This window comes from Pteropus medius, unplaced genomic scaffold, assembly GCF_902729225.1.
Source record: "Pteropus medius unplaced genomic scaffold, Ma_sr-lr_union100, whole genome shotgun sequence".
Lineage (NCBI taxonomy): Eukaryota > Metazoa > Chordata > Mammalia > Chiroptera > Pteropodidae > Pteropus > Pteropus medius.
In genome coordinates, this window is record NW_024340849.1 from 35,714,016 (window position 1) to 35,736,178 (window position 22,163).

General features: G+C 42.6%; 1 protein-coding gene across 3 annotated transcripts in view; it reads left to right on the forward strand.

The window, feature by feature from the left end:
• The first annotated feature begins 466 nt into the window (after positions 1-466).
• KCTD1 (potassium channel tetramerization domain containing 1) overlaps positions 467-22,163 on the forward strand; it is an 85,922-nt gene continuing 64,225 nt past the window's right edge. Inside the window, exon 1 of one of the 3 annotated variants that reach the window (XM_039844011.1) lies at positions 467-1,000. Coding sequence is in view for 1 of the 3 variants with exons in the window: in XM_039844010.1 (XP_039699944.1) it covers positions 1,343-3,133 (1,791 nt within the window). In the remaining 2 variants the exon portion in view is untranslated. Of the gene's footprint in view, positions 1,001-1,099; positions 3,134-22,163 lie in introns of those variants that run through there. The other 2 variants (XR_005648907.1, XM_039844010.1) reach the window with 2 other exon arrangements.

Consider the following 22,163-nt stretch of genomic DNA (forward strand, 5'->3'; position numbering starts at 1 on the left):
GTAGACCCACCGCGCGCCGGGGGCGGGCGTTTGGCTGGAAATGGGACAGTGTCTCCTCTGGGAAAGCGGGACTCGGCGAGCTCTTTGGCCGCCTTTCCAGTTTCGGAGGTGCCCGCCCCCGTGCGCCGGAGGCAGCGCAGCCCAGAGGACGAACGAATGGCGGTTGGCAAACTTGGAACGAGAGCGCACTCAGGATCGGAATTGCGACGGCAGCGGGGGCGGCCGAGACCCAAGTTCACTTTTTCCGCCCGTCCGACGGGCCTTAGGGACAGGCGATTGCTCTAGCTCTAACCAGGTGGAGCGCCTCGCCAAAGGGAGTTGTGTCAGTTTGCTCCGGGGCAGGGAGGGCGGTGGCCTAGGCGGGCGGGGAGGGGTCCCTAGGGTCCCGAGCGCCTCTCCCAGCGTCTCCCCTCCCACCTGCCCCAACTAGTCTTTCTTTCTCACTCCTTCCCCAGGCTGGGTGGACCCGCGCGGACTTGCCCCGGACCTACGGGGAGCGCCCCAGGTCTTTAATGACAGCTTAAAAGTGGCTGTTGGAAAAGTCGAAAGGGATGAGGCTGACGTGGGGCGTTTCGCTCCTTTGCAAGAGTCGGAAAGGGAGCTGGGAGCCGTGCGGCTGGCCCCAGGCCCCCGCGCCTCGCCGCCAGCAAGTAGGTGGGGGAACCGCCGCCGCCAGCCCCATCCCGCTCCCAAGCCTCGCCCGCTGCGCCCTGGCCGCGGGCGCAGAGAGGGTGCGGGGCCTCGCCGTGCCTCCTCCACCCTGCTCATTAACCTGCTTGCTCCTCTCTGCTCCGGGCGGCCCCAGACACGGGCTTCTCCAAGCAGCACCCGCGGCCCGCCCGGCTCAGCCGCCTCCCCGACCCCCCGGCTCCGGGGGGCAATGAAGGGGCGGTGGAAGGGGCACTGCTCCTCGGGCATTACTTAGAGAAGCGAGACCGCCCCGCCCTCCCGCCGGCCCACCCTCTCTCCCGCCTCGGCCCGCGCGCCACTCCGCCAGAGGGTAAGTTGGGAGTGTTTCACCCCCACTAACAACTCTCCCTCCCCTTTCTTTTTTTCTCCTTCAAAGTTTTCTTAGGAGTGGGAAAGGGGTGGGGGAGGAAAAGGGTCCAGCCAGCCTCCGTCTTTACCCTCTCCCAGTCTAACTTCCCCCCGCCTCCGGTCCATCCCCTGCGCGCCGCTGCCCCTCTGGAGCAGCGCTCCGAACTGACAATTGGAGCGCGGCTCCTTTAAGAGCCCGGCTTTGCCTCCCGGTAGCTGAAGGTCATTAAACACAAAAGCTCTCAGCGCTGCGGTCCAATATAGCGCATGCGCCCTGCCCGAGGACTGGCAGAGAGACGGCAATATGGCGAGAATGCCTGGCAGCGGGGACTGTAACACCAGCGCGGGCGGCAGCGCCAGCGCCGCCGCCGCCGCCGAGAACAATGGGGAGCGGGGCGAGGGCGAGCGCGGAGCGGGGGTCCGCGGCCGCCGCCACGGCCGCCCACACTACTGCAGCGCCGGCGAGGAGGAGGAGGAAGAGGAGGAGGACGACGAGATCCAGGAGGTGCAGATAACGGGGGACGAGGAGGAGGACGGAGGCGGGGGGCTGGAGGAGGACGAGGAGGAGGAGGAGATGGGGCTGGACTGGGACGAGCCCCTGGAGCCCGAGGACTCGGCCGGGGAGGAGCTGGAGCCCGAGCCGGTCCATATGATCAATATGGACCAGAGCGCCGTGCTGGAGCCCGAGGCGCCGCCGCGACTGCTGGCGCCCCGGGCCCGCGGCGGGCCGCCCGGGGACGGCGCGGAGCTGGACCCCGACGTGCTGCAGCGCCCCGAGCGGGCCCGGCTGAGCGAGAACACCCGGCTGGCCACCCGCTACGCCGTGCGCATCTTCCGGGAGTACCTGAGCGAGAAGGCGCAGAGCCCAGACTTCGAAACCATGGACAAGGGGGCGCTGTGTCGCGTGCTGCGCTCCTTTTACGCCGAGGCCCGCTCCAAGAGCGGCCAGCTCTACAGCAAGTCCTCGCTCATCAGCATCCGCAGCTCCCTCAACCGCTACCTCAACGAGCCCCCGTACTGCCGCACGCTCGACCTCACCAAGGACCCCGAGCTGCGCAGCGCCAACCTGACGCTGGCCGCGGTCATTCGCAAGCTCGAGGAGCAGGGCGCAGGACCCGTGGTGCAGAAGCAAGCCATCACGCGCGCTGACCTGCGCAAGCTCTACACCTCCAGCGTCTTCAGCACCAACACGCCCTTCGGGCTGCTCAACAAGGTCTGGTTCGAGACGTGCATGTACTTCTGCACGCGCGGCCGCGAGAACCAGCGCGAGCTGGAGGAGGACTCTTTCGGACTGGCCATGGACGAGGACGGCCGCAAGTTCGTCTACTTTAAGTCCCTTGGGCCCTACCACAAGTCGCGCTCGTCGTCGTGGAGTAAGAAGCGCGCTGAGAGCAGCGACGAGGAGAACTTGCCCCGCATGTACGAGACGGGCACCGAGTTCTGCCCTTATGCCAGTTTCGTCAAGTATTTGTCGAAGCGCAACCCCCTCTGCAAGGCGTTCTTCCAGCGGCCCCGAGACCACTGCAGCGAGGGCGATGTGACCTGGTACGAGAACAAAGCCATCGGCAAGAACTTACTGGGCACCAGGATGCAGATGCTCTCCAAGGCGGCCAAGCTTTCCAAGACGTACACCAACCACTGCATCGGCGCCGTCTCTATCGCCACACTTAACAGCATCGCGGGCATCGGCACCAAACTGGGCTCGCCCGCCCCGCAGGGCTGCTATGCCGAGGCTCTCAACGGGGCGGCCCGCCACCACTCCCACCACCCCCCTACACTTCCATCCCACCACCACCGCCCCCAGCCGCCCTCGCTGGGGAACACCTACATCCTCCCCAAAGACAGCCAGATCGGGCCCGACGTGAAATCCGAGGCTGCGCCCAAGCGCGCCCTGTACGAGTCGGTGTTCGGGTCAGGGGAAATCTGCGGCCCCTCTTCCCCCAAAAGACTTTGTATCCGCCCCTCGGAGCCTGTGGATGCGGTGGTGGTGGTTTCCGTGAAACACGACCCCCTGCCTCTTCTTCCAGAAGCCAATGGGCACAGAAGCACCAATTCTCCCACAGTAGTTTCACCTGCTATTGTTTCCCCCACCCAGGTAACCAAGCTAAAAACTCTATGCATGAAATGTTTCTGTGGTATCACTTCGGGACTAACGTGTGCTAATGCAGGTCTGGGTTGGGGGGAAGTTTGAAAAAGTAGCAAATATACTGAAGCAGATTCGATTTCACCCTTTGAAGCTTAACTCTTGCTTTTCGGGAAAGTTTACACCTTCCCTTAAAAGATATGAGAGGGCAAGCGCCCTAACAATCACTGCTGCGCAGTGACTCTAATCCTTCAAAGTTCGCAGAACAAAAGGGTTAGCTCAAGCCCTCGCAGCCTCGCTCTTTGAATGCATGAGTTTTATAAGGCAGAGTGCAGTAATACGGTACATATAAAGGAAGCATTTACTTCAAATGTATTTGAATAAAGTAACCATAAAATACCCTATTACATATTCACCATAACTTATGAAGTTAAAAGAACAGTTATAAATTATTAAAAAGAAAACATGCCAATCGCATTTCCTATAAGGGGGCGAGTAGAGAGACTGGCAGTTGAGTGCCAGTAGCTTGCACTTGAATGAAAAGTGACGTTTGGATTATAGTTTCCATAACTAAAGTCAGTTGTTAATGTTATTACTAAATGGAAAGGTTATCTGCCCTACCAGCCAGGCCCTGAATTGGAACATGCCCTCTGGTGCCCAGCACTGAGGGCATTAAACATTGCTGTCTTTCCCTAGCCCCATGGAGCTCACCATCTAGGTGGCAGATAAGACTTATGAAGATAGATAATTAAGACACTGCAAGGGAGTGTGGCAAAAACACCGAAGTAAGAGTGGTAGCCCAGAAGCTGAGCCATCTTGGGCAAATCAATTCACCTTTCTGGACTTCAGTGTCCTCATCAAAGATAAAGTAACTTTTAACATTAAAACATTCTAAGCAGTACCAAATTCTAGGTCGAGGCTGGGGGCTTAAGTGGATGCTTCTTGTCTTATGATTTTTCCTAGAAGAATATGTTTGTATTATTAAAATTATATCCATCTCTCAGATACTCTTCTCTAGGAGCCAGAAACCAGAGGTCTATGGGGACTGTGCCCTATTCTGCAGGCAGGAGTAGCCACTGGAGGTTTCACAAATGTGACCTCCCTGCCATCAAGCAGAAGTAGGAATTTTGACTAAGTCTGGAGGTGTAGTTTAGGCCCTTCCAGAAACAGATGTCAGGTACCTCTGTGCTTTTTCCAAAGTGGAAATTCCAGTTCTGGACAAACTGACACATTCAAACCTTTACCAGCTAATCAGCAAGCCTCAAGGCCAACTGAGAAAGGCACTGTGAACTATAATATAAACACCAAAGTTCTCTAAAATACACAAGACCCGTAGGCTATGTGTCTTTCTTTCTACACTTCTAGTGTGTGTAGTACATTTCTGACAGACCAAGAGATTGTTTTAGGGAGTTTTAAGGATGGAGAGGAGAACTTTTTCTGTTTGGAGAATTCGGGTTTGGTTTTTCTTTGAAAGCAAAATAAATGTTCACATTCTTCTGCTGAAGTCAAACCCTTAAAATGTCTGTTTAGAATAGCATCTGATTAAGAATTAAAAGCCTAAGAGTTTATTAAAATGTATACCTTGGAATAATAATGAAACAGTTTGTCTGCTGGCATGTGTCTGCTGGTTTCTTGACACCAGTGTCCTATAGAATCATGGCTTAAAATCCATAAAAGGTGGGGGGAGGGTTGTTTAATTGGTTTTGTTTTGTTCTAGGGAATACAGTCCCTCTGTCACAGTCTTGTTTTAACTGAGTGAGATAAATCAGTTCTATACACCTGAATGCCGATTCTTTTATTTTTCTTGAATTGTCAGTTAGCTCCCAAATTAAATACAGATTCAAGTGTCCACATGTTAAGTATATTATTATTAGGGCTCTTGAACATTATCTCAACTAAGTCCCCTGTAGTTAAAATACTGCAAAAAGTTGTTCTCTTTCCCCATATTTTATAGTCAGCTTTTCACATATATTAAAGTAAAAAAAAATTTTTTATCAGCATTAAGAAAGTTATGGGAACTCTAGTAACTCCTGTTCAATTCACTTTATGAAGTCTGAGTATTCTAAGTATGAAACAAATGTTTAAGTAGAAAGCTGATATTAAACTTTTTCTTCCTGTATTTATTAAAATCGCTGTAACAGTTAAGGTCCAGGGCATTTCCTGGGGATTAATGACTGGCTAGGGTTACTGGCACAAGGCATTACTTTAGGTTGTCCACTATAGCTGGCCATTAATCCCCAGGAAATGCCATGTGTACTTTAAGTTTCAGTTATTATTACTTAATTATAAACATAGGCTGTCTAACCTTAATACTGACTGGACCTCATCAAATGATGTGGCACTGAATTCCACTGTTGACTTTATTATTCTAGACTTCTTGATAACGTAGTCACGCCTTGATGCTCTAAGTCTCTTCTAACAGTGCAGGTTTCTCAAGAAATGGAGAGCCTGTTACTTTAAATGCATTGACTCTTTTTACTTCTTGAGGATGTTAGTGTGTCATTTATGGGACTGGTTGAAAAATTAATTCACTTAAGGATGGAATTTGTGATTTTTACTCATGCGTAGTACCTGGCTTTTTGTTTTGAGGGGGCGGGGTGGTGGTGGTTGTGATGTTTGCTTTAACTTATTCACTGTTTAATTCTCTTGAATAGCTGTGTTCAAAGTACAGGGTAGTTTTAGTTCCCCTTTTCCCCATGTTGCTGTTGTGATCTAAGATGATCCAGTTATTGGTGCAACTTCCTAGCTCCAACGTGGAAATAATTTTAGAAGGTTTAGTGGGCCTGTCTTACTTCTGCATAGCTGGGCTCTTTGCATGAAAATACAGCATTTTTCATGCCTCAGAGAACAGTCCTTCAGCTTAGCTGGATGACAGAGATTTGTAACTTTAGTCTTTAGCATTTACACACATAAAAAGAATACTAATGGGAGTTTAGATTTTGTTCTTTTAAGTTTTTATATACAGTGCCTTTCTCCAGTACCAAACAAAAGTGTGAAAATTAGCCTCCTAAAATGCACATAGAAACATTCATAAGCTTGTGACAAAGCTGCAAGTAAATTATACTTCCTTGACCCTACCCAGATTATTTCCAGAAAGACTTTTAAGGAATTCTGTAAGTAGGAAATCTATTAGTTGAAAGATTCTGGAGTCAGTGGTGCACATCGACTGTTTCTATTTTATTTGTCTTCACTGGAGACTCAGAGTTGGTCCTTACATTTTCCAAGCTGAAAATTGGAGCAGCCTCCCCATAGGGTACACGCAGTAGTTCATGACCTTGCTTTTGAGAACTCAGACGCTGATAGCACTGAGAAGACAGTTTTCATTCAGATTCAGGTGCCGCAGTGTGGGAAGGGAGAAGGAATATTTAGTCTCTTTACTTAATAGAAAAGAAAACATGCATTTTGTGTATTATTTAAATAATCACCAGTCTTATTTTGCATTTGGAGATAGGAGGGATATCTTTTTCTACTTAAAGATGGATACAGACTTCTATAAATGTGAAAGGAGTAGTGTGTTTAGCAGTTATAACAATTTTAAGAGAACTTTTTTTTTTTTTTTGCAGTGGTTATCCGAAGCTGTTATGATTAACTACTTTGTTTAAAACAGATAATTTTTAATGTTAGTTTGTGGCTACATTTCTTTTGCTGTTGCAGGAATGTTTGCTCTCCTTTATGGAAAGTTCAAATTGGTAGAGAACTAAATGTCATTAACATTAAGTATGTAACTTTTCATTCATTCAGAAAACAATTACTGAGCACCTACTAATTTGGTTCTTGCACTAGGAATCTCTATAATCTATTTTCCACTTGGAAAGTAATCTCATTGGCAAGATTTTGGCCTCCTTGAGTATTAGAATGATATCAGAATAAAGAAAGTTCAAAGATAATGCACTCAATGTTTTGCAGCAGTCATTTGGGAAAGAAATCTGTTCTCTTACTCTTGCATATTATACTGCAGTCAGTACTAGAGTGTATTATTTTAAATAGATATAAACTCGTGTGTTGGCTTATTATCTACTAAATCTAATCTGGGAAATAGGAAAAAGTATTTGTCACCAAAGAGAAAGTGGATCTCATTTGTCTAAAACTCAAATCTTTGTGTCTTTCCTAAAAAATGTCACCTAAAAGGCCATCCTCTTGTCATCGCATATAGATTTCAAGCAAAAAGAGCCCCTTCGTCTAACAAGACTGCTAGTCGTATGTGAGACTACTTAGGCAGATTCTCACCTTGGCTAGGCCAGTCAAAGCTCCACTTTAATTAATAAAAAGGTCAGTTTCGTCCTATGTAACAGCAGAGTAACATGAAATAAAATTACATTTTATAACCTCCCCGCCCCCCACATAATGTTCAATTTCAAGTTATCTTTTTGTATCTTAACTGCCATTTCAAAAGGAAAATCGATACAGGAGTTGCTGTGTTGTTACTTATGTTGAAAATATTAGGACCAAATGTATAAACTAGTAATCTGTGGGTCTGTCATAGGCTCAGACTTTTATTTCTAGGGCCTATTTTACTTCTCTTGATTGATCATTCATTGCATTATACCGTTTAGGATGCCTTTGTAAAGAGTTTGTTGGAGAATTAAATAGGGAATAGGGGAGTGCAGATTTATTGGTCCTTTCAGAAAGGGTATTGATTGACCTTGATAAACTAAAATGAAAGAAAACATAACTTTAGGATTTGAATCATTGTGCTGATAAGCCTTTTAATTTAACACTATGATCTTTTAAAGATGCTGCATTCAATTCAACCATTGTTACCTGAGCCTCTTTCTGCCTGTTAAGTGCTGTCAAGAGGAACAGGAGTCAGTCCTTGCCCTCAGTAGGGGTTTGCAGAGGACAGGCAAGGTCATGGACATCAAGCTGAAGTGATTCTCTGCTTGATACATGAACATCACAGTAGGAATAGATGAACTTTGAAAGTTTTAAGCTCTATAAAGTTTTAGGCTCTGTGGTTTTTCAGATTTATAGAAGTTTCTCTTTGCCTCCTATTCTCCTTTGAGAGAAGGATGGGCTCTGAACGATGTCAAGTCTTTTTAATGGAGAATGAGCTTCTAGTCTGTATGGTCTAAAAATGAGTGTATAGGGCTCTGGGCTGACATTAACCCCACTCATGAGCTTGTATTATCTCACACGCATGGCTTTAAACTGAACACAGATCACAATATGTCCCCTAGTACTACTATAGGAGGCCCAGCTTAATTAGATGTGCTTTAAGTTTTCAGTAATTCTCCATATCCTTCTGTTCGGCACTTCCTTTACTCAGACTTCCTTCCTTTCAGCTTATATTTTAATAACTTGATAGAACATTTTCTTTCTCCTTAAAAAAGATCCATTTATATATGACAGCAAACTTTCAGTAGTGACTGATATATTTTTATTCATATCCTATCCTAAACTTTGTACAAGTCTTGGGTAACAGAATCTTCAAACATAACGGAAGTAGGAGATACCTTACAGTATCGTAACTCCAGAGTGTCTGAGCTTTAATTGGAGTTTTCATCATAGCAGTTTGCTCTCAGGCTGCTCTGGGAACCCCAGTGGGAACTTCCTTTTTCTGGAAACCCTCTACATTCTGAGGTTTTTGACTTGTGTTTAATTGCAAACAGTTCAACTCCTGCTGGCTCTCCAGGCAGTAAGCTGGGTTATTTTTAATATGTGGGGTACAAGGAAGTCTCAAAGTGTGTTCCTCACACTGAAGCAGCGGTATGGGGATGGTGAAGTTCTCATGTCCATTTATATAACCCTGGAAAACTGAAGGAACTTGGGGAGACCTTGAAGGAGAGGATGGGGACATGCTCCATTAGTCCCACATCACCAGACCATTCTCTGCCTCTCACCCTTTCAGCCCATCTCCACCCACATATAGCATTTGAAAATCATCTTTACCATACAAATCTTTCCTGGGTGTGTCTAGACTCTTTCACACCTTGAATTACTGCTTTCCCCTGATCACCTGGCAGTGAACACTGGTGTTTTGATTCATTCTGTGAGGAAGGAGGTAAAAATGTCCTTACCTGACAGGGCTGACAGATTTAAGAAAGCATTAGGTGCTAGGCTCCTGGGGGGGAAAAAAAGGAGAGGAATTTGGAAGAAAATGCTGATAGATGACAAAGATAAATGTCATTTCCTTTGTGAGTAATTCGGTTACCAAATTAGACTGTCAAGACTAGTTTGGCAGATTGTAATCATCTTTTTCTAGTTTTACTCTCTGTTCCCTGTCCAGGTTAACCCAGTTTAATCAGATGTCCCACTGTTTAATCTCCATTCTTCTCCTCTTAACACAAGAAAAAGGGAACTATTAATTATAGCACTGTTTCTCATTTGGGTGCTTTCTACCACATGCCAGGGACCAAGCTAGTAAGTACACTATATATATTCTCATTTAATAGTTGTAGATATTGCTACTCCTCTGTTTAGACAAAATATTCGAGGATAATCTGTTCATATAGATAAACACAAAAGTTTGATCCATGAGAAAATCCTCTTTTGGTATTGTAGTCTGAGATAAGTGTTTAGGATGAGTTTCCTGAGCTTGTGGCTAAGTTCTGATACCTACACTTATTATAGTCTTTGCCATGTAGCTTTTAAGGAACATAACTTAGCAGTGTGAACTATTTCACCATTCCTAGCTTCCTAGCTCTTCTGGGTCAGTGAGTGGACAGCTGGACCAGATCCCGGCAGGAGTGGTTGAAGGTAGTGTTAAAGCCATGAGGCTCTCATTTCGGTGGGCTGTAATCTCTAGAGATAAACATGATTCCCTTCTTGCAAAGCTTTCATGTCAGCTGTCCCATCCTCTCACAGATTCTGTAGTTATGAAGTAGACTGTAATCATTAATAATAACCAAAATGTTTTGGGGCCTTTAAAGTGGTCCTCCTACTGGCAGCCTTTGCATCACTTGGGAGCTTTTTGGAAAAGTAGAATCTCACCAGTCTGTCTCCCTGAACCAGCACCTGCATTTTAACAAGATTCCCAGGCAATTTATGTGCACAAAACATCTTGAGCAGTGGTCCGCGTGGTCTCTAATCCTCACACTGCCCTTCAAGGAGTTATGGTTGTTATGTCCATTTTACAAAGGAGGAAACTAAGGTTAACAGGTGCTGGTCGACTAACTCGCTTAAGTAACTGTGTTGGGATTTTAATCAGGCCTGTCTGATTCCAGTCTCCACTTTTAAATCCATGGTCTGTTGATTCCAAAATTTTTATCAGCTGTTCAAATAAATGAATACAGTAAAGAGAAGATGATACAACATTAGATTCAAATCACTACCTTAGGTGCTTTCCTAGGAGAGCACTATAAGAAGAAAGAACTTGTTAAAACAGGAAAAGAAAACACATACACACACACACACACACACACACACACACACACTACACACACACGAATATTACCAGCATGCAATGCTTCCATTTACTTTGTGTGGTTTCCAGCCTTTGCTGGGTCTGAGGACCCTAACAGTCTTTTGAGAAGTCCTGGGCCAAATTTCAGTTTTGCCCAGAACCGCCTTGTGCTTCATTTTTCTCATCAGTCTGATGGGAACAGTGGTTATACTTCGTAGGTGGGGTCTGTGATCCTCAGCATTAAATGAATTGCTGTGTGAAAGTGTTGAAAACATTTTCTAACATTTTATTATCTTAGCACAGAATATTTTACATTTGACAAACTGCTGATCTGATGATAAAGTCCTAGTCTCATTCTTTGAGTGTGCTCTTAAAAAATATCTTATCCAGGTGCTGTGCAGGGCCTCTCTGCTGTTTCTTCTTCTGAGGTATCCATGACTCAGTTCAGTAGCCCTTCCTCGGGTCTCCTAGTAGATAGGAAATCTCCAGAGGCCTCTTACACGCTCCTCCCTTGTCCCTGTCACCTCAGAAAGCCCATCCATGTGGATGTTTACCCCAAAGCCTGTTTTTTCTTTTTTTCTTTTAAGTCTTGTGTATGCTGTGGCCCCTCCACACCTGCTTCTAGGTTTGTTCTGCAGACCCTTCCCATTTCTCTTTATAGAGCCTTAGAAAATCTCAAGTGCTGAAGAAAGGGAATGGGGGAGCTTCGATGGCCATAATTGCTGCCCAAACTCCAGTGGCTTCATGAAAGCTGACTTAGAATGAAGTCAACAGCTTTTCACAAAAGATTAAGTTTTATCTGGAATGGTTTGGGATTAAGGGAGCGGTCATAATACTGGGATTCTTAAAACATGACGATCATTATAGCAATAACTTTCATAAATTCTAATTTCAGTACTCTAGAAGTAGAGCCTATATTTGGCTAGATCCTATCTTGTGGTATTTTTATTTCCCTGTTGCATAATTGGGCTATAATTTTCTAATATTTCTATCTTTGAGGATGTATAAATCAATAGAAGTTCCACTTAAAGTTGATGTGTACTAATGTATGTTTGGAATAGACTGCAGAATCAGAGTAGCCGGCTGGTGTTTTGATGCAACATTGCTGATCAGTTAACCTCTTGTGATTTGTTTTTCGTTTGACAAGGCGCTGTTATAAAATAAAAGTGGTTATATGACGATGCAGGATTATTATCTCTAATTTAGTTTGCCCTTCAAATATTTATAGTATTCGGCTACCTCGGTCCTTATAGGATAAGTTCATGGGCTTTTGGAATTTTATTAATTTTATTAGTTGATAATAACTTTAATTCTATAAATTTTATTAAGCCAGCTTATTTGGAATGTAATTTTCTATGTTGTGACATTCTTTCTGACACAACTACATATAAATCGATTTTCAGTATTCCATCTTGAAAAAATATTTCATTGTTTTTTACTCCAGGAAAAAAAAAAAGAATTGTGGAATATTTATTTTTCAGTCAGTTGAGATAGCAATTTAAAAACAGGCTGCTGCAGAAACACAAAGACCTAAAAAAAAGGATAACGGGAATATTAGAAAACTGATTATGCTGGCTTCATTTTCTTTTCCTTTCAACATGGTGTTTATTCACATGTTAATTTTTTATAATAACAGTAGAATATTCATAGTACTGGTGATTTCACTGTTCTCAGAATTATTTTACAAGGGGAGGGGGAGTGATAAAGTTCCAGGCATGCTTCTCAAGTTTTTTTTTTTTAACTTCTGAAGAAAAACATGGAATCATAGATTCTATCCCCAGCATTTTAACTACTATCTCGAGTGATGTATTCACCTCTTGGGATTTGAATAATCTAAGGAGAATGCTATACAGAAAAACTCTGAATATAGGATTCATTTATAACAGCATTTATTGAGCACTTACTGTGTACCAGGATGGGAAGTGGAGGTAAGGAATAACTTAGAAATAGTTCAGAGATGCACTGGAGCAGTTACGTGGGAATACCTAGGGCAAGTCAGAAAGAGGACTGTTGGAGAGGGAGCAAGTCTCATGGCTAGATCTAATGACTGCTCACAAGTAAACCCTGGAGAGTAAACAGTGCATTACTACCTAAGAAATGGGACCGAAGTTGGCCCAACCAAATTGAAAGACTAAACATTTAAACCTTAAAAGTGTGTTAGGAGAATGTGAAAACTTGGAAAAATAAAACATTACTTTGTCCAAAATTTGAGCCTTTCCTTTGTACTCACATTGAGACCTTTGGAAAAGTCGTAGCACACTACTGTTATCGGTGTTCCAGCTATAGGTAGGCTGCCACGTCTTGCTACATCTCAACCCTTCTAAATGTTCGCTGTGTTGTTAATCCACATATTCGATGATTGAGTATTGTGCAGTAACCCAAAGAAATTCCGTACTGGTACTGTGCCACAGTTTACATTTTAATCGTAGCTCTTATGATTACTGAAAGGTTGGCTCCTTTGGTACCCAGCATTATTTCTTTCACATCTCGGGTCTGTGAGAACATACTGTGAATAATCAGTTACTAAGGTACTTGTGAATAGTGCTTTACAGTTTGCAGAGGGCTTTCCCATATGTGATTTTGTGCTAAGGAAGCTCTGTAGGGTATTTCCTAGTGTCAGGTACTGGCATAGATAGACGGTGGGGACACATATACACGTCTCATCCTTGTAGACTCACAGTCTCGTGGGGGAGGTAGACCAGCAACCTGGAGAATATACCGTGATTATGGGGTGGGTCCTGTGATACTCTATACATCTATACACAGTATGAGTCAGCTGAGGGGGGAAGATAGGAACTGTGATTATATCCATTCTGCAGATGAGAAAAGCTGACCCTCAAAGGTTAAGAAATTCTCAGGTTTACCTCACTACCGAGGAGCACAGTTAAAGTTCCAGTTCCAACTCCAGGTCTAGCCCTTCTTATACAGTGGTACTTTTTTTAGCTGTAATTTGTAGCTAAAATTATAAAATCTGTGTAGTTAGGCATTAAAGAAAAAGAAAAAAGGACACTGGTTTTTGTGCTCTTTTCATTTCAGGAAAATAAAAGGGAATATTCTAGATTAGAATGACACAGGCTGGGCCAGTCTTCCAAATGTCAGCACATGCTCAAGACGTCAGTAGCTGACAGTTATAGTAATTTGAGGATCTTTTCTTAATATAAAGTCGAGCTCCCCATGGAGCCCTTTGTGCAGTGGCCGGGTGCTGACCAGTTCCTCCTAGTTGGGTCTGACGCGCACCGGGAGCAGGCAGGTCTCTGCGGTTTTCTGTCTGCGCCCTGACTGTTTGGCAATTGAAGACTTGCTCCCCAAGGCCCTCAGTCTTTTCCACTTCACTCAGAGCACTTAATTAAAAGAAAAGTGAATACAGTTCTGATGTAGTTATGACTAGTAAAAAGAACCAATAAAAATGACTATAAAGCGCCTGACAAATAGAAAATGTTTAATAATACTAAGATGCTTTGTGGGGCAAAGCTTTACCCCTTGGCACAGGATGACAGGCCTTCCTGCGGAGGCTTTTCCCTGGATGCTGCTCTTGGCAGACAGTTCTTGGCCAGCCTGAACAGGCAAGTGAAACGGATTCTGTCGTCCTGGGGTCACCTGACTTCTTATTGCAAGCACATCCTTGGGAAGTGACAATCAAAGACATGTAGTTAACCCAAGGGCTAAAGGACACTTTGGTGATACAGGAACAAATTAGAAAACTCAGAAAAGACACAGTAGGAAAAAAAAGGAAAAGAGGAGGTAAGTAGCTAAGGTACCTCCAGTCTCAATGGGAAGTTTGGAGCAAAACCAATATTCTCTATCAGTTCTAACTAGACTTTTAACCAAAGGATAAACCAAGTTAAAGTTACGTGAATAATTAACCTAAATGGCCTTGGGCAAGTTACTTAATTTCTCATTTATTAAATGGGGATAGTAGGACTGCTACTGTTGTGACTAGTAAAACTCATAGTAAGTGCTCAATAACTGATAATGTTTTTTAAAAAAATTTCTGTTGGTTAGAGATTATTGACAGGCTAAAGAAAAAGTGGAGGGATTATATACATTTTACAGCTGATCCTCAATATTTTCTTTTAAAGCTAAGGCAAGGAATCCCCAAAATTCACAGAACATTTATAAACACAGGTGAAAGAATGGAAATATGTAAAGAAACCAGATGAAGAACCCACGTCTATGGTAATAAAATAACAGTAATCAAAAGGTAAATTTAAAGAACTGTAAAGTTTAGAGAAGATGTATATTAAATTCTTGGTATATCCCTGTTTGAGCCAGTGTGTAACTCACTAAAATATAAAAATAGTTAAATCAAGCTTTTATTTGCTCCTTAGTTATATCATGAAGAGGACAGTTTATATAAAATATTTAAAGGATCAATTTCAGACTAACAGATTAAGCAGATTTTAAACAGAAAAAAAAAACATTAAAATGACATACAGGTATCAACAGCATAAATCATTGTTCAATAAAATTATGTATCATTAAAAAATAGGCAATTTGATTTTTCCTAATTATAAACAATGAATTTATAGAAATCAATCTCTTTATAATTTTCATTAGAATGTTGTGATGCTAGTAAATCATATTCTAAATTTGTTTGAATTAACAAATATCTTAATTGGATAGAATATACAACTAGGATCTTTTAAACTTCTACCATTAAAAGCAATACATATGACCAGATAATAAATAGCAGGGTCTTTTTTTTTTTAAATAATAGTTTTAAAAACATTCTACTGGCCACTTTACAACCAGAAAAGTTCTCATCCAGATACAATAAAGAATATGAAACTTTCTGGCAATGTATTGCATAGAACAGTGGCACTCTTTGTGTTAAAGTGCTAATTTGAGAAAGAGAATGTCATTCTCTTAACTCTCTTTTCCTACCTGACAAATAAAATACTTGCTCAACTTACATAAATTTTAAAATAATTCACATTTTAATTTTAGTTTATACCAACTTGTTTAGAAATTAAGTCAGTAAATATCTGCATCATGAAATATGAATTGTAATTAGTTATTAGCCTTCAATGCATTGCTTGGTATCAGGGTTACACCTCATTCCTGAAGAATTCCTCCCCATGATCATTACAATCGCTAGCATATATATTGTTAGAAAGGGAGAGAATTCCTCTCTTTTACTTTTCTTTAGTTGTTATGGCCAGACTAGTAATGAAGTGATAAAATTAATACAAGATTAGATTTAACAGGAGAAAAAAACATTTAATATGTGTGCACGGAGGAGTCAAAATATGTTGCTCAAATCATAAGGCTCAAGGGATTGAACCAGGTACCTTTTAAAACTTTTTAGACAAATTTGTGAGAAATTGACAGGACAAAGAAAGCGCTCATTAGAAAGGAATCTAAGCAAGGTTTGGGGATCTGTTAGGAATTTAAACGAAGTAGTAAATTAGAAAAGTGGCAAGAAGATCTGATTACACAGACTTTTTGGTTCTGAGTTGTTTAACAATAAGGAATGTCTTCCAGGTGCAGGGTGGACACCTGTCACATGGGTGATTTATTTCCTGTATTCAAGGAAACAAGGGTCAAGGTGCCCTTCTGGCATAGGCCACTTGGTCAAGTAACTTGAATTCAAAATAATCAGTATGCCACTGTGGGATATTTTGGGGTAGCTTGCCATGGGCCCTAGCAATGTGTAATATGTAACTGTAAATCTTCAGTGTAAATAATTCCATCTAATCTTCATAACAATCTTGTTGGCTATCGAGATTCAGTAGCCTGCCCCAGGAAGTACAGTTGGTGAATGGCAAACCCGGGACGGACTATATCCCACGTCTCGCACTTGTCCATTCATTCAGCCAATCTTTACTGAGCACCTACTATGTGCTAGTTAGTCGTCTGTTGACCCAGTAAAGAATGTCTCATTTCTCGTGGATTTGACATTCAAACAGAAGTGATAGACATTAAAACTAACAAAACTAGCACTAATATAGACCGAACTGACAGGGTGGCTCCTCCCTCCTCCTCATGTGCCATCTCCTTCCCCAACACTCGAGTCCCACCCATAAAGAACCAGGTAACATACACCTTGTGCTAACAAGATCACAGGTGAGGCTTTGCGTGAGCCCAGAGCAGACTGAGCTGTGACTGGTCTCCCCACTCTTCCAGATAAAGGTGTTCATTTTTGCATGAACCACATCACACTTACAGTTACCTTGATTAAAATATTAGTGGAAGGAGAAGTAAACTGTATAGAATGGGTGTTAACAGAGTTCCTTTCTTAAGAACTCAGAGCGAATAACATATCTGACCACCTCAACTTGATAGTGGGGGTGAGGAAATGGAAGCCCAGAGGGACTGAGTAGCAGACTCTGGTCCAGAGTCTTGATCCTGATTCATAGGCTCAGCATGTCTTTCCTGGTCAACAAAGCCCCCTCCCCTCACTTGCTAGGTTTTGTGTAACCTTTACAATGAGATTGTTCTAGTCTATTCAGTTGATTCTAATCCTGGGCAGGAGTGGCTAAGGGACTGAGGTCTCTTTTCTCTTGGGTACACACTTCTCCAAACAGCCTTGCTGAATAGTTAGGTCAGAAGATGCACGCTTTTCTCTCCTCTCCTGCGAAAGAAAGTAGCTAAGGTATTATTGATGGAATCAAGAGAAAATATTAACATAGAGCGGTACTTGTTTGTGATGCTAAAGAATCCTGGGATTAGCATTTGAGAATGAGGGATCAGCTAGTATGGCTGCTGGCTAAATAGTGCTAAACTGTATCCTAGCCTCACTGAGGGATGGTTAATCAGGCTAACTCACATAAACCAATTTACGAGAAGCCCTTCTCAGTAAGACAGCTATTACTGGAATACCTGGTCTGGTGACCTTTAGAATCCTTTCTGCCCTAAGAACCTATGATTCTATCTGGGCAAAAAAGGTCTGCAAATCAAATTTTTACAAATTAGTTATTTGTAAATTAAATACACTGAGAGAAATTCTGTTTTAGAGTCGTTGTCTGTCCTTGATATGATATCGTGTCAGGTCGTTTAAAATTAAACATACCTTGCTGTATACTTACAGTGTCTGTTGCCATTTCTGGTTGTGATTGATATGTTTTAAGGATGTGTGTGTGTGTGTGTGTGGTGTGTGAGTGTAATTTTTATAGTACTTAATATGATATATAAGGTAATGTGTCTGGCTTAATGTATTTTAACCTGTAATCGATTTAGGGTAATTTTATCTTTTTGCTATATGCAGAGTAGCCCTTCAAAAACTAATAGTCGAATATTTTTTTCAGAGTGAGAGTTAACATTTTCATGAGTTTCATTCATCCTACCCTTCATGTGGGCTTATTCCTGGGACATTGCCTGTTTTGCTCACCGTTCTGTTCCCAGTGCCTGGCACAGTAGTTGACACATTTTAGGTGCTCAAAAGTATTTGTAGAAATGAATACAAATATTTTATAATAACATCTTCGGGTTAATTTATAATCTTTACCCTCCTAGCCCTGAGCAGGGAAGGATCTAAATATTTTACCCTCATTTGAAAAAAATGAAAATTAATTCTTTAGCTCTGAACATTAGAAATAAAATGCTCCTCAAAAGCACATAAGAAAAAAATACATCTTTCCCTAAATATTTGTCACACACCTACTGTGTGCCTGGCATTGTGCTGTGCTCTAAAGGGTCAGATTAAGACAGTGCCCCTGAAGACTGAGGCAAGTTCTCTACTGAGTCTGTTCCAAATTTAATTTGTTCTCTTCTGTCAATTTCTTAGTACACAGAGGGAATCACATACACCCAAATAAATCACCAGCCTCATTAAATGTGGTGATGGTAGCAGTGTTGTCCTAGTAGAGGTGAGGTCCTAGTTGTCAAGGTGTGTCATCTATGGATGAAGGAAGGGCAGGACTAAGATGGATTTGCCCTTAGATCACCAAACCTGGACTTCAGCCTCTTCTGTGCTTCATGGCTGGACCAGTATTCTCTACCTCAAGCCTTCTCCGATTTTCTTTCCTTTCTCCTTTATCTATATCCCTCATTTCTCCTGGCTTTCCCTGGCTTAACCTTGAACCCCATAACAACTAAGAGAAACCCTTTTATGAAGTTATGCATTTGATTTTACAGAATCATCCAATATATAATATTTGCTCAAATTATAGAGTCGACAGTACACAGTTGAGAATTTCATAGGGAAAGAACTCCAACTTTAGATAGTCAGTATTGTAGCTTGGGTTTATGGGAGTCTGTGTCTGTCTGTCCAACTGTCTACCTTGTGTTTTTATAGTTGGTATTTGGCCTCTTCTCACTCATGTCAATTTATTACTTTTAGGATATATACCATATTAAGAAATACCAATGACTATTGTCACTAATCCCATTTTACTTTTACAAGATTTGATGGTGGACACCAGACATCTTTTTGATTGTTCATAGCTATGGAAAATAAAATCAGTACCCTCACAGTTGTTTAATACCATTTAGGAATTTATTCTGTTCTGATTTAGGCATAACCTCCTTGGGTTACATTTTCTTTTAAATAACTGGTCTATTCTTCTTGATTTTTATCCTCCTTTGGTCTTTTATTCTGTTTTCACTTCCAGAAGGTGTAGAGAGAACAGAGAAAGGAAGGATTATGATCTGAGAGATATGGTAGACAGAGGGAAGTGCATGAGTGAAAAAGCCCAGAGACAGAAAAAAACATGGAACATTCCAGAATATTCCAGAGCAGAAAGGAAGTCTGTGGGCTTTTTGTGCATAGAGAGTGATGGGGAAGTGGTGATAGAGAAAGCTGAAGGAAGCATTTGATAAAGGCCTATGGTGTCTAGGCCATGTTAAAAGGTTTCAAACCTCATCTTATAGTCTAGACAATTTTGGAAGACTTTTAGCAGAGAAGGACGGAATGCAACTTGCTTTTTTTAAAATAAGTTTTCTTCAGTTGAGATGGGGACCATGGGTTGATCGCATAGGAACTAGAGCAAAGGTGGAAGTTATAGTTGGTAGTAGTGAGAGAAGTAGAAGATGGTTCTGAGATGTTTGGGGAGTAGAATCCATAGGACATGGATGTTGGTGTTGCGGGGGTGGAAGGTGTTCGGACAGTGGACAAAGCAAATGCTGGTGCTGCTTATTGAAACGGGCCCCTGTGGGAGGAGCACTGGAGAGATGTGGCGAGTTCTGCCTTAGAGATGTTGAATTCGGAGCTTCACCAGTTTGTAGATGATAATCGAAGCTACTCAGGGTGGATTATTTTGTTTAGAATGAAATCATAGTGGGAGAATAGGCCTCCCAAGAAATTTGCATAGAGCCACAGCAGGGGCCAGAGGGGAAGGAGGGGACTCGTGTGGTACAGTGTACCCGGAGCCAAGGGAGTGGTCGATTGTGTTAATGTAGCCGAGACTTCAGGTCAGATGAGGCCTCGGTGTATGTCCTCTGGCTTCTCTACAGGGAAGCCTTAAGTCATTTTTGCCAGGCAGTTTTGTGGGGGTGATGGGCAGTGCATAGAAGTCATGCTAGGGTGAGTGAGTTGAGGGAGCAGTGAGTGGTGATGAAAGAGAATAGCCATCAGAAAAGGAGGGGGCTTCTTTCAGGTTTGAGTGTCCCAGAGAGGGAGCAGGAGAGCAGGAGCCAGAGGTAGGTGGGGGACAGAGAAGAGGCTGGGGGGGATTTTGTGTATTTTTAAGATGAGGGAGACCTGGGCATGTTTACATGCTTGTGGGAGGGAGTCAATAGATGACAAGGACAGATGGAGTGACTGGCTTTGGTTGTTTTATTAATACTTTATTTACTTTTCTAAAACCACAGAAGATAAAGACTGACTCAGGTTAGATGGCACTGCAGCCTCAACTCCCTGGGGCGGGATCTTCAGAGAGTCCCCTCCTCCGACTGCTGCCCACCCTGCTCCCTGGAGAATCTGAATCTTTAGTGCTACGAGATCTTGCCTCCCATTTAAAAGGTTAAAAGGTGGTCCTCATCTCAATCCTCCCCATTTACAAGGAGAATGTGAACATTCTTTGTATTTGGAAAGAGTCAGTGACAAGGCAGAGAATCAAGTTCAAGGTAGCAGCCCATTTTATTGAAAGAAAAGCTAGATAAAATAGGAACACTGTCAGAAAATGTTTCTCAGAACAGGGAGAGAACGGATGAGTTGCATTCTGTGCCACGAACATGCTAGATCTTGAGTTTCTTGGAATTCCGATAGGCTCTTGTTAGAATCACTTTAACTGATTTTAAGCATTGTGCATATGTGCAGAGAGAGGATTTCTAGACTTCCGTCTGAACTGGGCCTGAGTGAGGTAGATGCTCATAAGGGAAAAAGATAGGTTTCTATATGCTGTTCTTTTCTGGAAAAAAAAATTATTGTGACTTGCAACAAATGTAATTTTTTTAATTCATTTTTTTTTCTTAATCAATAAATTTTATTTTTTTTTTGGAGCACTTTTAGGTTCATAGCAAATTTGAGTGGAAAATTTAGAGAGTGCCCGTATGTCCCCTGTCCCCAAATAGGTACACCCTCTCCCTACTATCTGCATTCCCATGATAGAGGTACATTGTTACAATGAATGAACCTACACTGACACCTCCTTAGCACCCAAAGTCCGTTGTATACATTAGGGTTCATTCTTGGTGGTATACATTCCATGAGTTTTGGCAAAAGTACAGTGATATGTATCTACCATTGTAGAATCATTCAGAGTAGTTTCACGAACCTAATATTCCTCTCTGCTCCCTCTATTCATCTCTCCCTTCTATTTCTTTGTTATTTGTAGTAATACTCTTCTATGTAAACAAAAGTTTTCAGTCTCTCCTTTCTGAAGATCGTGATAGAACCTTAATAATAGAATCTTTGTTTTGGTTTGAGTACTTTTGTACCCCAAAAAAGTCAGTCACTGACCACTGACCTGGAATAATGACTTTTTAACGTTTTTTAAAGCTCTTTGCAGTGAACATTTCACCAGAAGCTTTTTTCCCCCCTACCTTTTAGGTGATGGAAAAAGCAGAGAAACCCTCTCTTGACTTTGGCCTCCAGCTGAGGATGTGTTATGGGCCTCTCCTGTGTATTGCAGAGTAGATTTTTGTTCCTAAAGGGCCAAAGAGAAAACACTGTGTCTTCTCACAGGTACTGACAACAGTGTTCAAAGAAAAAGGTAGGTTGGTGATGAAAGGGTTAAAGTACTAGGGTTTAGGGCTCTGCTATTTACTCATTGCTACTTCGTGCAGAAAATATGTTGCATTAAAGCTTGGAGAAACTGGTTAACTATAAATTCTGAGGTTCGAAAGTTGTCGGGAAATGTGCAAGGCGAACTGCACCGAAACACCAGTTCTTCAGGGCAGCCCCCTTTCTCCACCCCCATTAAGCTCCTTTATCCACACAGTGTTCTTATTACTGAGTCTTCACCCAGCTCTGCTCCAGCATCCCTCTGGACGCCGTGGAGGAGACAGGAGCAACACAGGAGTCATGTCTCCAATGTCACTGTGCACCACTGTCATGACTTTTGCTCTTTCTCATTTTGCCAGTATTTGTGTGTACCTAGTGGCTTTCTGTTGCCTATTTTAGACTCATCCTGAGACAGTAGCCAGGGAATCACAGATTTGATGTGCTGGTTATGTTTTCTAATACTTACTGAAACACACTTCTTATAACTATTTAGAAACAAGAAAATAGTCATTTGCATAACCCCTGAAATAACTCTGTGTCTCCACTGTTTGGGAATGCCCATCCAGACCACAGCCTCATGGAAGGAACCCCCAGGT